The sequence below is a fragment of the Silene latifolia genome, chromosome 5, assembly GCF_048544455.1.
Source record: "Silene latifolia isolate original U9 population chromosome 5, ASM4854445v1, whole genome shotgun sequence".
Taxonomy (NCBI): Eukaryota; Viridiplantae; Streptophyta; class Magnoliopsida; order Caryophyllales; family Caryophyllaceae; genus Silene; species Silene latifolia.
The window spans coordinates 82,899,456-82,913,029 of record NC_133530.1 but is presented as its reverse complement, the minus strand read 5'-3'; the positions used below and the strand labels follow the sequence as shown (position 1 = coordinate 82,913,029).

General features: G+C 38.6%; 1 protein-coding gene across 2 annotated transcripts; it reads right to left on the bottom strand.

The window, feature by feature from the left end:
* Positions 1–270: 270 nt before the first annotated feature.
* LOC141657651 (pre-mRNA-splicing factor ATP-dependent RNA helicase DEAH7-like) lies at positions 271–12,809 on the bottom strand. 2 transcript variants are annotated; one of them, XM_074464947.1, is made up of 12 exons: positions 12,375–12,809; positions 11,603–11,692; positions 11,102–11,483; positions 7,592–7,753; positions 7,321–7,466; positions 7,068–7,162; positions 6,600–6,708; positions 4,326–4,397; positions 2,917–3,093; positions 2,772–2,833; positions 2,542–2,694; positions 271–2,070 (listed from the first exon to the last, which is right to left on the bottom strand). In XM_074464947.1, the coding sequence occupies exons 3-12, from the start codon at positions 11,481–11,483 to the stop codon at positions 483–485; spliced, it is 2,946 nt and encodes a 981-aa protein (XP_074321048.1). In that variant the 5' UTR covers positions 11,603–11,692; positions 12,375–12,809; the 3' UTR covers positions 271–482. The 2 variants fall into 2 exon arrangements, with proteins under 2 accessions (XP_074321048.1, XP_074321049.1); XM_074464948.1 differs by lacking the exons at positions 11,102–11,483; positions 11,603–11,692; positions 12,375–12,809 and adding an exon at positions 7,901–7,990.
* Positions 12,810–13,574: the final 765 nt, after the last annotated feature.

Below are 13,574 nucleotides of genomic sequence, written 5' to 3'. Positions count from 1 at the left end.
ATACCTAGGGTGAAAAAAAAAATATATTATGAATGTATGATAGATACAGAGATACAAACGGGTTAGGACTAAAAGTAGAAACAAAAATTACAGAAAATTAAGTGTGAGACGGTCTATTCAGAGACTTGCTCTTCTTATAGGTGATTTTACGTTAACAAAGTAAATAAAACCCCACAGATGAGATAACCTTTTATTTAATTGTACAAGTGTATTCTGCAACTCCAAATCTACAATTGCTAAAATTACATCGTGAAATCGCGAGTTGGAAGCTTGAACACAAACAAAAGTCTGTACTTATTGCTGATATCTCGTATAAGCGTATGATCCTCATTGATCATTGAAAAGGTACAAAATCAAGTACAGTTCCCAGTAATTTTAACTCTCTATTCCCTAGTATTAAGGTCGAATGATAAAAATAACCATATATGAGCTCGTACAGCAAAACTACGAATCTGTCGCACATCTCTACACATTTACAAGTCTTACAACCCCATTTTCTTGGGTCTCAAATAAGTGGAGGCCCGACCAGGCATAACAATCTTCTGAAATTCTTTTGCCCGTTTCTCTCTTTCCTTGTCTTTTTTCCTTCTCTCGTCTTCTGCTTGTTCCTTCCTCAAATTCTCCATTTCTTCTTCCATGGCAGTTTTCTCCTCCTTTTGTTTCTTCTTATGCTCCAACAACGACGTGTCGGACTCCTTCACTGAGAAAAACATTGGCCCTAACTCGGCCAGCCATTGTGGCTCCACGGCCGTGACACATTGCATGTACTCTTTAGTGGTCAAAAGCAGCTCATGGTAAACCACATACTCCGGTGTGTAACCCAGCCCATAGAGAGCACTACTCGGGTGCAAATGGCACGGGATTCCGTTCCTCGTGTTAACATATTCCCCAATCCCCTTCTGCTTTGCGGAGTTATGGAAATAGGCTGAGCAAATCGCTTGCCGAACCACATCCCAATCAGCAGAAGATGTAAGTTTTATTTTCAGCTGCTTGAGAATATCACGAAGCTGAGATCTTACCTCCCTAGCCTTGCGCAAAGCTTTCACTTGGAGAAAATGGTCACCGCACCAATCTCCCCTATAATCATTGCTTTTCCATTGTTGGTAGACATTAAGAAGAGTCAAGTGGTCAGACTCAGGGACGAAGAATTTTTCCCGAGCGGCATCACTCTCTTCTTCCCGGTCTTTAGGGCGGAAAAAGACGGTTGGGACCGAAAGCATGGACACGACAGTTAACACCTCGTCGAGGCAATCCAGCTGTTCACCCATTAAGAGCATCTTTGCTAGGGGCGGGTCTAACGGGAATTCCACCATTTTCCAGCCGAGGTCCGCTAAGTTCCCAACGTTATTAAGTGCACCCAGCACCCAAAGCTGGTACATTGAGTTGAGAATGTTCTCCTGTGGAGGTGGGTCCATAAAATCAAAGTGCAGCAGGTTCTCGATCTTGAGCGATTTAAGAAGTAAGACCACATTTCCAAGGTTGGTTCTCTGTATCTCAGGCACTGGACTAGGAAGCATCTCATTTAGATAAGCACTTTCGGTATAGAGTCTATAACAGGTACCTGGGCCGGTTCTCCCCGCTCGTCCGGCACGTTGGTCAGCAGCTGCCCGACTTACCGGGAAGACTTGGAGGGCATCCATACCCATCCTCGGGTTGTAGACCTTCATTTTTCCATAACCAGTGTCAATGACATAAAAGATCCCATCCACTGTTAGAGAGGTCTCCGCAATGTTAGTGGCCACAATGCATTTCCGAGCTCCGTCCTCAGCTCTCTGGAAGATTTTTGCTTGAAGATCGGCAGGCAACTGGGAGTATATAGGCAATATCAAAAGTTTGGCAACTGCCTTTTGAGTAGAAGTGACTAGTTGTTCCATGCGCTCAGCAAGGGCATAGCAGGCTGCCTCAATCTCATCTTGTCCGGTCATAAAAATGAGGATATCACCAGGAGGTGAAGTTATGTGAATAGTCATTGCCTGTTTAACGGCACCTTCGACATAATCCTCACAAGGTGTTTTACTGTACAGGGTATTTACAGGAAATGTCCTCCCTGGAATTTTGAAAATAGGGACACTGAAACAAAAGAAACATATGAGATATATGGTGAGTTCATATTCTGTAAAGAAAAGATAGAAACCATGAAGAAGTCTCTAAGGCTGTCAAAAAAAAAATCTACCGAAGTTAGTGATCACTGGCTCATGCCATTGACACCGAACTAACCAACAAATCCCAATTCAAAAATAGAAGTCATTTTTTTTTTGGTTAAAAAATAGAAGTCATTTAGTTACCCGCTAAAAACATATCAACAGTGGAATTACTATTCCTGGGCGTCAAAAATTCAAAAATTGAAGAGAATGCTTGCCTAGTCCTCTTTAGGTAAGTATTCCTACGGGAAATTCCATTTCTTGTGTTTAAACAATCAACTTCTGTCAATTGAAGTAAATATAAAATCATACGAAATTCTAGACCCTAGGCATTGTAAATTTCTAAAATTAACCAAACCACTTAAGCGACATATATTTAGTGAAGGAGAATAATTATTACCCTCCAAAAAAACTCGAGAACTTGTCAGCATTCAGAGTTGCTGATGTTACAATGAGCTTGAAATCTCGACGTTGGGCTACCACCTTCTTCAAAATTCCAAATAGAACATCTGTGCTCAGTGACCTTTCATGTGCTTCATCCATTACAATGACACTGGAAGAATAAATAATCTCACATTAGAAGTCAACAGTTAAACAGCATGCACAAGCTCCTGAAATTCTGAAACATACCGGTATTTCTCAAGCTCGGAATCTTTCAATGTTTCACGTAGGAGCACACCATCAGTCATGTACTGAGATTTGTAAAAGAGAGTTAATACACAAATTAGAATAAAAGGAAAACAACTTAGAAGAAATTCTAGTAAAAGATGGTAACCTTGATTTTGGTGTTAGGTCCAGTAACATCTTCAAAGCGGATAGCATATCCAACTTTATCACCCAATTCAGTATCCATCTCTTCACTAACCCTTTTTGCGACACTCATGGCAGCGACACGTCTGGGTTGTGTGCATCCAACGATACCATATGAAGTGTAGCCATCCTCATGCAAATACTGTTAGATGGTAGTAAAATTACTAAGATCAATCAACAATGAAGTTTAGGACTAGGTTGTTTAGCTGCAAGACAAAACTATTAAGAAAGGTGGAACATACAAAGACATGATACCCAGACAAAAGAAGAATAGACTTAGCAAACCCAGACATTTGGTAAAAATAAGGGTAAATTATCAATTACTCCCTTTTAAAATACACTTTTTAAAATTTACTCCCTTTTATAAAAAATTTCAAAAATTACACCCAAAATAATGCCAAAGTTTAGAAATTGCTACCAAACCTCAACATTTGTGTTTTTATGACGAAATTACCCCTAATTAGTTTAGTTCTCATGTTACTCATCAATCTATCTCAATTGCCGCCATTTAACCACCAATCTCCACCACCTAACCACCACAATCACCCACCTTCACCCCGTCCCCGAACTCGCCGAAATCAGGCGACCCATCCTTCAAACGCAGTGTGTTTTCTATTGCTGATGATTTGGAATCAGAGCAAGCTAATTAACATTATTGTTTATATTAAGAAGCTCAATGGCTGTATAGCACACGACTTTCATAATGATTGTGGAGTTTACTTTGCAAGTAGCATTAGAGGCATACTTCAATTGGTTGTACAATGGTCAAATTCAGTACATATCCGCCAACTCTGTAGACATTCACATTATTAGCTCACCCCTTTAAGAAAATATTACATCGTGTTTGAAACCGAATTGACTCACACAAACCAGGTTTAGGAGGGTTAGTTTGGACGTTAAAGGATGGCCGATGGGTTGCCGGATTTCGACGAGTTCAGGAGATGGGGTGAGGGTGGGTGATAGTGGTAGTTCGTGGTGGAGATTAGTGGCCTGGTGGTTGACTAGGTGGTGGTTGAAGGGCGGCAATTGAGATAGATTTGATAAGTAACATGAGAACTAAATTGATAAGGGGCAATTTCGTCATAAAAACACAAATGTTGAGGTTTGGTAGCAATTTATAAACTTTGGTAATATTTTGGATGTAATTTTTGAAAAAAAGTATAAAAGGGAGTAAATTTTAAAAATTGGATTTTTAAAGGGAGTAATTGATAATTTACTCTAAAAATAAAATAATAACTTTTTCCATCCATGTCAAATTGTCGACATTCAATAGACTTAGCAAACCTTGATTGTTTCATTAACTTTCAGTATGGCCATGCAGTGTACATACAAAGACATGATACCCAGACAAAAGAAGAACAGGCCCATACAAACCTGTGTCAATTGCGTGGTCTTCCCTGAGCCAGTTTCTCCAATGACGACTATGACTTGATTCTCACGAATGAGCTGTACATCAGAGAATGAAAAATGAGTGACAAAATTTAAACAGCAAACCAAACCAGGAACCACAATACCAAATATTTATCACTATCTATGGATCATAAACTCTCTACAGTTTTTTTTCCTTTCCATCTCAATTCTACCACTATTAAGAAAAGTGGAACATTGACCAAATTACCACTACCACCCTCGCCTTTCCCTACCAGCCCGCTACTCTCACTCATACACCAAAATACAACATTGCCACCCAACACCATCTACACCCTATCACCCTCACCATTTCCTCTTACCAGCCCATTAATCTCACTCATACACCAAAACACCACCGGACCACCCAACGCAATTCAACATCATCTCAACTGACCACCCTCAACCACCTATCAAAACCACCAACAACCAAAACCAGCATCCATCAACACCACCACCATACACACTACCGACTAACCTCGAGCACGAGAGTGCACCTATCTTGCTCATATCTCCCATTAATGGTGCCAGCTACGAAACGTTATGTGATGTGAATCACCGGGTGTTGAATAGCAAAGGTGTAGCATTGTTTTTGGTGAATGAAATTCCTCCGTAAATAGCCTTCCATACTAGGTCCACATAAAAGTCGGAGGGTTTGTTGATGTTGTTTGTTGGTAAAATAAGACCGAAAATTTGAGCAAATTGGTCAAGTGATAGGCTATGGTTAAGGTTGCACAACCGGAAGTCCATACCAACATTGTTCCTTGTGTTTGAAACAATACGAAGACTACTCAAAAATTCCAAGGTAAGGCTGAGGTACGTCTCTTCATGGGCATGGAATCATTTCCCAATCCACAAACTGTCAAAGTACATTCGTTTTGGTACCTTATACCTAGGGTTTCTAACACCCTAGTGTCAATAAACTGAGTCGGTTCGTAATGCTTACCTAGCAACTTGACGAACTTAGTACGGTGGCCATCGGATGTAAAGAGTACCTTCGGAAAGTACTCAAGTTGCTCCACCCCTCTTCTTATCACGGGATGAAAGTTTCTTGGTACCATCATTTGTTGAGGGGATGAAGAAGATGAGCCCATGCGTTTCTTGGTAGCGGCTTCAACAAGCTTCTTGGCTTTTTCCTTGAGGTTCATCATTTTTGATTTGGGAAAGTTAGGGTTTGGTTGGTTTTTGTTAAGAAGGGAGTGTTTGAAGATGAATATGAGTGGATTTTGTTTGGATAAGATGAGGAAATGAGGGATGGTGGGGGTATTTTTATAGAAAAGAGGGGTGGGACGAGCGGCTTCGGGTCGGGCCTTGGTGGATAATCCGATGAAAACGCAGAAATCCGAGCGTCTTCATGGACGGGACGAGCGTCTTCTTCAGGTAGTCCAAGCTTCGAAATAAAAAACCACTCGGATTTCATTTCAGGGATCCTGCTTCTTCTGGGAGGGACAAAAGACGAGCCTATTGTTTCTGGGACGAGTGGCTGAAATTGGACGAGCGGCTTCTTCAGAATCCGCTCAGATTCCAGTTCAGTCTCAAAATTTTCTTCAGGTATCCTACAGGACGAGCGTCCAACTAAGAAAACGGGCATCTTTCCCTGGACGAGCGTCTTGGGCAGCAATCCGCTCGGATTTCGTGTCAGAACTAAACACCACCTGAAGGGAAGCTCAGGACGAGCGTCCAGGCCTGGGGACGAGCGTCTTCCGCTGCTTTTCAGGCTTTTCTTTTCTTTTGCAGAGAGGGATTTTTAAATTTACAGGTCACTTGGTTTCAAAGAGAAGAGAACATGATTTGCTGTAGAATTTCACGCACGCATTTCAAGTTTTACCACAAATGAAGAGAACAAAGTAAGAGACTTTGACATCAAATCCAAAATGGACTCAACTAAGCATAAATCAATTTTCAAGAGATTTCATGAATAATCATGCATGGTAATTTTTGATGACAGCAACAGGACATAGAGACATATCATAAACTTTCTTTTCTATTTTTTTTTTGTTTAGAAAAAAAAAACCACAACATGCATACCTCTTGTAACAAGGTTTTTATGCTAAGCAACTTTAACGTAATCTAATCGGCCACAGATAATTAATTAAAACCTACAAATAACATTGATGAAGAAAACATAATCAAGACAAAAGATACTCCTTGTTTAGAAGATGAAAATATTAAATACAAGATATGAAACCAAACGATAATCAACACAAAATATTGTGAAATGACATGAAGTCTTGGACATACCAGTCGTTTGGCCAATTCCACTTCTTTCTTCTGGTTTGTAGTGTCATCACCAAGATAAAATGATGAGCTGTCAGCATCATAAATTGTGCTTCCTTCCTCTCTGTCATACCTTTGCCAATTTAAAACACAAAGTCAGAACAATCTCATCAACAAATTTATTTTTTCACCCCTCAATAGTGACCTTGCTACTCGAAAATCGAAATGTCCTAACCATTAATTGAATTTTGTATTTTTCTCATTCAACATATAACTCATTTTAATGACGCCGAACAAGGGTTTACAATCTTTATATAAGATTAAGAAGGTTTTTACCCATACAAGATAATTATGCTAAGCCGTTGAATTAAACTCAAACAGAAGACCAACCAGAAAAAACTACATCAAATCAAGCCTAGAAAGGTTGTGATCACAGAAGGAGAAAGATAATAGCAGATGAAACAACTCAAATATGGTGGAAGCTTCACTCACCATGCACGATCTGAATTGTACTCCATCTCCATGCGCATACTATCTGTGATCTCAGTATGCTCCAAAGCCACCGAATTCCTATCGCCATCAATATCCTAGAATAAGTTTAAACAATAAAATAGGTGATGAGAAAAAAACCTTTAAAGAAAACAAATGACATTGGTATGAAAACAGAGAAAATTGTGCCAAAAGAAGCTAGTCTAAAATAGCACAAATTGATATACAGAAGTATAGTTGGTTGTAAACATCATACCCCTACGTTTACTGAAACATCACCCGCAACTCTCTTCTGATTTGACCTTTCTCCATACCGAGAGTTTGAAGATCGTACAGAGGAGCCAGAAGCACGGATAGGTACAGGAGATGGGGCCACATGATCCCAAGGGGAAGAATAAGCACCTACACAAGTTTCAATACAAATGTGAACTTCAAAACTCATAGAATAGCGAGAACAAAATACTCTACGACAATTTTAATTGCACAGTTTCGAACAACGATCTAGCGACTTGCTTAAGAAACCATACCGGAACGTGGAGTTTGCCAAGGAGAAACCAGTCTAGCATCCGGTGATGCCCCTACCAACATTGGAGACGGTGATGGCTGATACCTCTTGCTAGAAGTATGATGACCATCTCGGCGTGGAGTATCCTCCCATTCCCATCTCCCATCATCCCAGTCTGATCTGCCTGCAAAGCGTGCACATAACTTAGTTGTTTCAAAAAATGTGAAAAGAGAGTCAATAATGCACAACTTTGCATCCATAACTGTTCTTGATGTTGCTAACAACTATAACTTGCAAAATTCATCCTAAAGAAGGAAAACGTCAAACTTACCGAGCGTGCTCCTAGATCCTTCGTGTCTAGTTCGTTTTCTTCCATATTCACCACTATAGTCTCTTTCATATCATACTCCACTTGAGTGTCTCTCATATTGTCCACCATTGTACTCTTTCTCGGACCGCGTCACTTGTAAAAGTTGCACTCATGCAAATTTCTGGAGGTTAGTAAGCTTCCAATTTTTCCGCCCTATAACACTACTTTTGCTTAAGCTGCTCAAGATCTCAACCCCACTTTTGCTTAAGCTTCCAATTTTTCCGCCCTATAACACTACGTCATTCATGGAGGTTAGTAAGCTTTTTTTCCACCTTATATATATAGTTTAGTGACATCTGCCCCCCTACCTACTTAGTGTGTATTTGATTATTCTGTAATCGTATTACAGAAAGCCGATATCGACAGCATGATGGTGACAATGGAAGGCGAGCAATCCACTGCTGGCGGATTGCTGGAAAAGACCGTGTTGTTTTTAAACGCCCGGAGAAGTCCCGCCTTGGTACGCTTATCCGTCTTCTCTTTCACTTGATTTTGCTAATTATTTTGTAGTAGCTTCAAATTAGCTGTTTTTGGTACTACTGCTCAACTGTATTGTATATAAAAATTGTTGAAGCTTTAGCAAAATTAGCAATAATAAGACCTAGAAAATACAACCTTCTGTATTGAAACCGGTATGTTAAGTTTCATCAGGTTTAGATGCACTTGCTTTGGCCAAGCGGGGAGGATTAAACGTTAGTGGTGGTTTTAAAGTTCCTGGAGAGGGAGTTACTTCTTTTTCCGCTTCCCTTGATGAGGAAGAGAAGTCTGTTGTGACCGTTGTTGATGAAGCTGGGGAGAATGCACATAAAGCTGATAAACGACGTCCGAATAAAAGATATCGTGATGCTGCTGCTATTGTTTTTTGCTTGTGCTTCCCCTCACATATATGAGTTCTTTTCTACTATGTTACTTAGACTCGGTTGGATTACTTGATACGGATACGTGTCCTAGTGTTCACTTTGGCTATTTCATAGAAAAGTTTCATATTTATGGCTCTTTTTGAGGTGTCTGGAAGTGTCATGCGTCATGCTTGAGTGAGTGTTATGTGAGAGACTTGGGTATGCGAACTAATACGAAGAGTTTGAGCAACATATTAGGTATCCTGGAAATGATGTTTTACATTTAGGTCTTGTTTTGTTTGGGGGATTTGGAGGAGAAGGAAGGGGAGGGGGAACAAGGCATATAAAATCCCTTGTTTGATTAGCAAAAGAAGGAGGAGAGATTAGGAGGGATCCATTTTCCCTCCTTCACCATAGAAAAGATCTGGAGAGAAGTTATATCCAAACACCCATACTATATCCCCCATCCCCTTCTTCCCCCCTCCATTATCTTTCCCACTATCCCTCTACCCTCCCTTTCCCTCCTACTCTGCTATCCAAACAACTCATTGTCATGTTTGGGATATGTGTGAAGGGATGTATCTATAATGAAACATTTGCATTCAATTGTTCTGTTCATCTGGAAGGAAGGATGGATTCCTTTCTCCTCATATTTCTTTAGTTTTTTTTAATCCCTCTGGAAGTATTAACTTGATGCATTATGCTTAAGGCAGGCGTAGGAATTTGCACGAGTGCAACTTTTACAAGTGAGATGTATTCTAACTATTTTTTTGGTCTCTATTTTCTAGAAAGTAATGTAACTCGAGAAGATGAAGTTACTAATAAGTATGACAAGCATCATTCTCGAGAAAGTAAGTATTCAAGCTACGACGGGAATGACACTAGACGAGACTCTAGGAGTGAAAGAGTAATGGGAGCGGGTAGACATGATGGTGATAGCAAAGAGTGGAGTCATAATGCTAGACAAGGGCAGTATGAGAGGGAATTTAGTAGCACGCGGTCCGAGAAAGAGTACAATGGTGGACGATATGAGAGACACTCAAGTGGAGGACGATATGAAAGAGACTATAGTGGTGAATATGGAAGAAAACGAACTAGGCACGAAGGATCTAGGAGCACGCCCGGTAAGTTTGACGTTTTCCTTCTTTAGGATGAATTTGAAACTTGGATCCAAAATCACAGCCAAATAGATGAGCATATTCATTTTATCCACCTCACCCCAATATTTGTCATACTTTTTTTTCATTTTAATTGTCATTGTCTGAAACTCGGTGTCCTTGTTAGCCAACCAACTATTAAGCAAATCATGAGTATGAGCAATTTGAAAGAACAAAGAGTTACTTGTTACATACAATGAACCTGAGATCCGTTTAGTCAAATCATAGAACTCTTTTAGGAAAACAACAAGTTTTTCAAGTTTATCCCAATCTTCATCAACAATAGGACCCAAGTATCCCACTTCCAACTCAACAGGAAGTCTAATCCTACCAAAACAAACTCTATAGTGTAAAGCTCTCTCCAACATGTCGTAGGTTGAATTCCATCGTGTAGGACAATCAAGAGTCAATTCCAACTCACAATCAATTTTACACTTTTCCACTTGTTCTCTAAACAAGAGAATTCTGGCAGGGGAATTACAAACATATTTAATTGCACTTCTTATCCTATCTATGTATTTCCCATGTTTTTCTAAGCCATCCCAAACAATAAGATTGATTATGTGAGCTATGCATCTAATATGCAAATACTTTCCTTCACTAATGACACCATTTTTCTTCACAACCTTTTTTCAAATAAGCACAAGCAACATCGTTTGAACTTGCATTATCAATTGTGACGGTAAAAAGTTTATCACCTAAATCCCATGTATTCAAACAATCTTCATGACTTTGCCAATTGCTTCCCCTTTATGACTCGCGATTGGACAAAAATTCAAAATTCTTTTTGAAGTCTCCAGTTATCATCAATAAAATGTCCAAAGAAGACACATATAATTTTTCTTTTGAATTGAAGTCCAACGTCGGTGGTCACACATATCCTTTGGCAAGATTTTTAAGAAAAGCTTTAAGACTAGCTCTTTCATCAAGATAAAGCTGATAACAATCTCGCGCTACAGTCTTACGAGAAGGAATGTGAAAGGCTTGCATGACAACTGACATAAAATACCTGAACCCAGGCTTCTCTACGAATCTATATGGCAGCTCATCAATTATGATCATGAATATTAACGCTTTCCTAACATCTTCCACAGTAACTTCTTTATAGCTCAGTTTAACCTCATGATCACTACATAAAGGATCAAAGACCAAGTGAGATTGTTTACCTTTACTCTTATTAGCAGGATTCTTTGAGCAACTAAACCAATGTCGACTCACATTTTTTGACCCATTTATGTTAGAATCTGCTGCAAATGTAGCGGTTTCAGAGAAATTACATTCGGCCCTTAGATGGTCTTTATCATCCAAGTAGTCAGTGTAGTCTGCCCAATAAGGTGCTCGCCTTTTATTTTTCCGTATAATATAGCGACGTCCATCCTTTGGCATTTTTGTTGGGTGTGGTTTGTAACCTCCAGGAATCACTCGTCCTCGTGACTCATTTGTTTCCTGTTCTTGCGTTTCATCCTCCAAAACGTCCACCATTGGGGAATCTGTTGCTTCATCAGATTGAATAGTGCTATTGAAAGCTTTGGATTTGGAGCTCGACATCTATTACATTAACAAATAAGATCACATCAAAAAATAAGATCAGAAACAAATTAGCAATGGTCCAAGAACTACAGCCACACAGACTATTAAAGAAATAAATCAAGAGAAAAATATCTTACATTACGAGAATTTTGTGTTGACGTCGTGATTCCAAATGACGGTTTGAGATGAATTTTACCCGTTGAAATGGGTAGTATTCACCTGTGCACCTGAAGGACAGTAAAGCTTACCAATTACAAGCTGTGTTGGATTATAAGCATATGGAAAACGGAATCAGGAATGCAAGTTGTTAGTCGTAGAAATTGCTTGCATCATTGGAAAATGTTGGATTTAGGTTATTCAAACAATCAGGCGACTTCACTTGTATAGAACATACAAAACCAATCCTATGTGAAGGAATTTGTTGTAAACAGTTTCAATAAACCTCAAAATGCTAATTATTATTAAATTTCAAAGACTAAAAAAGGGGAAAAGAGAATAATGTGACTAGATCTACCAATAGTCATTTCATAAGAATTAATAAAGTACTAAATGAATAGATAAATGATAAGTAAGTTTCTTCCAATCATTAGACTATTAGAGTACTGAAATGAAACATAAACAAAGAGGCAAAATTAAGGTTGGTGGTGGAGGTACAATGAGGGCATCTAAGAGAAGACGAATCAGTTTCCAAAGGGGAAACTAAGTCCCCCATTTTTGCTTCTCATTGAATTCGAGTTGATTGTATGATACACTAATTGTAATTATGGTCATAAAGTACTAAACAAATTCAACAGAACAAGTATAGATTTTACATAAAATACTAAACAAATAGCATCTGAGTTTACAAATGAAATTATAAATTATGGTCATAAAAACGAAAAGGAAAAGATGAATTGAGTGAGAACTTACCAGGATTGAGTGACAACTGATTGAGGACGGACCTAGATCGAGGAATCAGGGAAGAAGAAGATAAATTAGGGTTTTTTTAAAGAGGAATTAGGGATGAAGTGAAGAACGGCGGGTGAAATGTAATTTTCCTATAGGAGCGTCCTATGGCATAGGACAACACCGTATCACCACCCCTACTGCTCTAGCACTTCGCTACCTCACCACTTTCGAGATTGTCGTTCCAATCACCGTCTTTTGCTCCTTTCTCTGCCTCCACCAATCAATTAAAACTCAAAGGTAAAGATCCATAATCATTGTCGACGGCTCCTCGACGCCAACCACAGCTTGATTTCGTATTTTCGTAAATGGAGAACATTGAGTTTTATGTTGAAAATTTATGGCTTGTGATTTACCCTTACCTTTTTTTTTTTTGAAGGTAGATTTACCCTTACCTTAGAAAGTTTGTTTATTTGCTCCATATACAAATTTTAATTATAAAGTTTTAATTTCAAAACTCAAAATTTTAACATGGAAACTTGGTGTAATTACGATGAAAACTCTTCAATTTATTTTTTTGCTTTATTTATGTTACGGTTTTAATTTGATATCTACTCTATTTAGTTTGAAATCCTAATGTTTTATGTTAAAAATATGAGTTTGAGTCAAATATCTGTGTAGACAATACAGTGAGTTGCGCGGCCGGAGAGGAAGTCGTCGTTGGTGGCATCTTCGTGGTGTCTTAGGGGCCGTTTGGTTCAAACATTAGGAATGGAATGGAGTGGATTCTAACTCCATATGGGTATGGAGTTAGAACCCCATACCTCTTAATGCTTGTTTGGTTCACGTTTGGAATGGATTCGGATCCTTTTGTTTTTTTTTTTTATTATAAATAATACCTACAATATTATTTATAATTTCAAGTAACTAATACAAGATACTAACAAAAATAAAACTTCAAAATAATCGATAAAAAATCAATACGACTAAATTAAAAATATTCTTGAATTATTAAAAACAAAAAAATTGCAATATAATCATCTATCACTCTGATGATTACAATAAATCATACTTTTTATGATGATCATCTGTAATGATCAATCCGCAAATACTCAAAACACTAATCGCCGTACAAAGCATGTATGATCATCATCAATGATGATTATATTGCTAATCATTTTGTTATGATGGGATAACATTGCAATTAGTCACACTAATCGCACT

What these genes read in the sequence shown, in the direction of transcription:
- LOC141657651 (XM_074464947.1), bottom strand. Translation starts at nt 11,483, where the DNA reads ATGTCGAGCTCCAAATCCAAAGCTTTCAATAGCACTATTCAATCTGAT. An exon ending in TACAATTCAGATCGTGCATG is followed by an intron (nt 6,709 to 7,067) that starts GTGAGTGAAGCT and finishes AAATTGGCAAAG; the next exon opens with GTATGACAGAGAGGAAGGAA. An exon ending in TTCTCGAGTTTTTTTGGAGG is followed by an intron (nt 2,071 to 2,541) that starts GTAATAATTATT and finishes CTTTTGTTTCAG; the next exon opens with TGTCCCTATTTTCAAAATTC.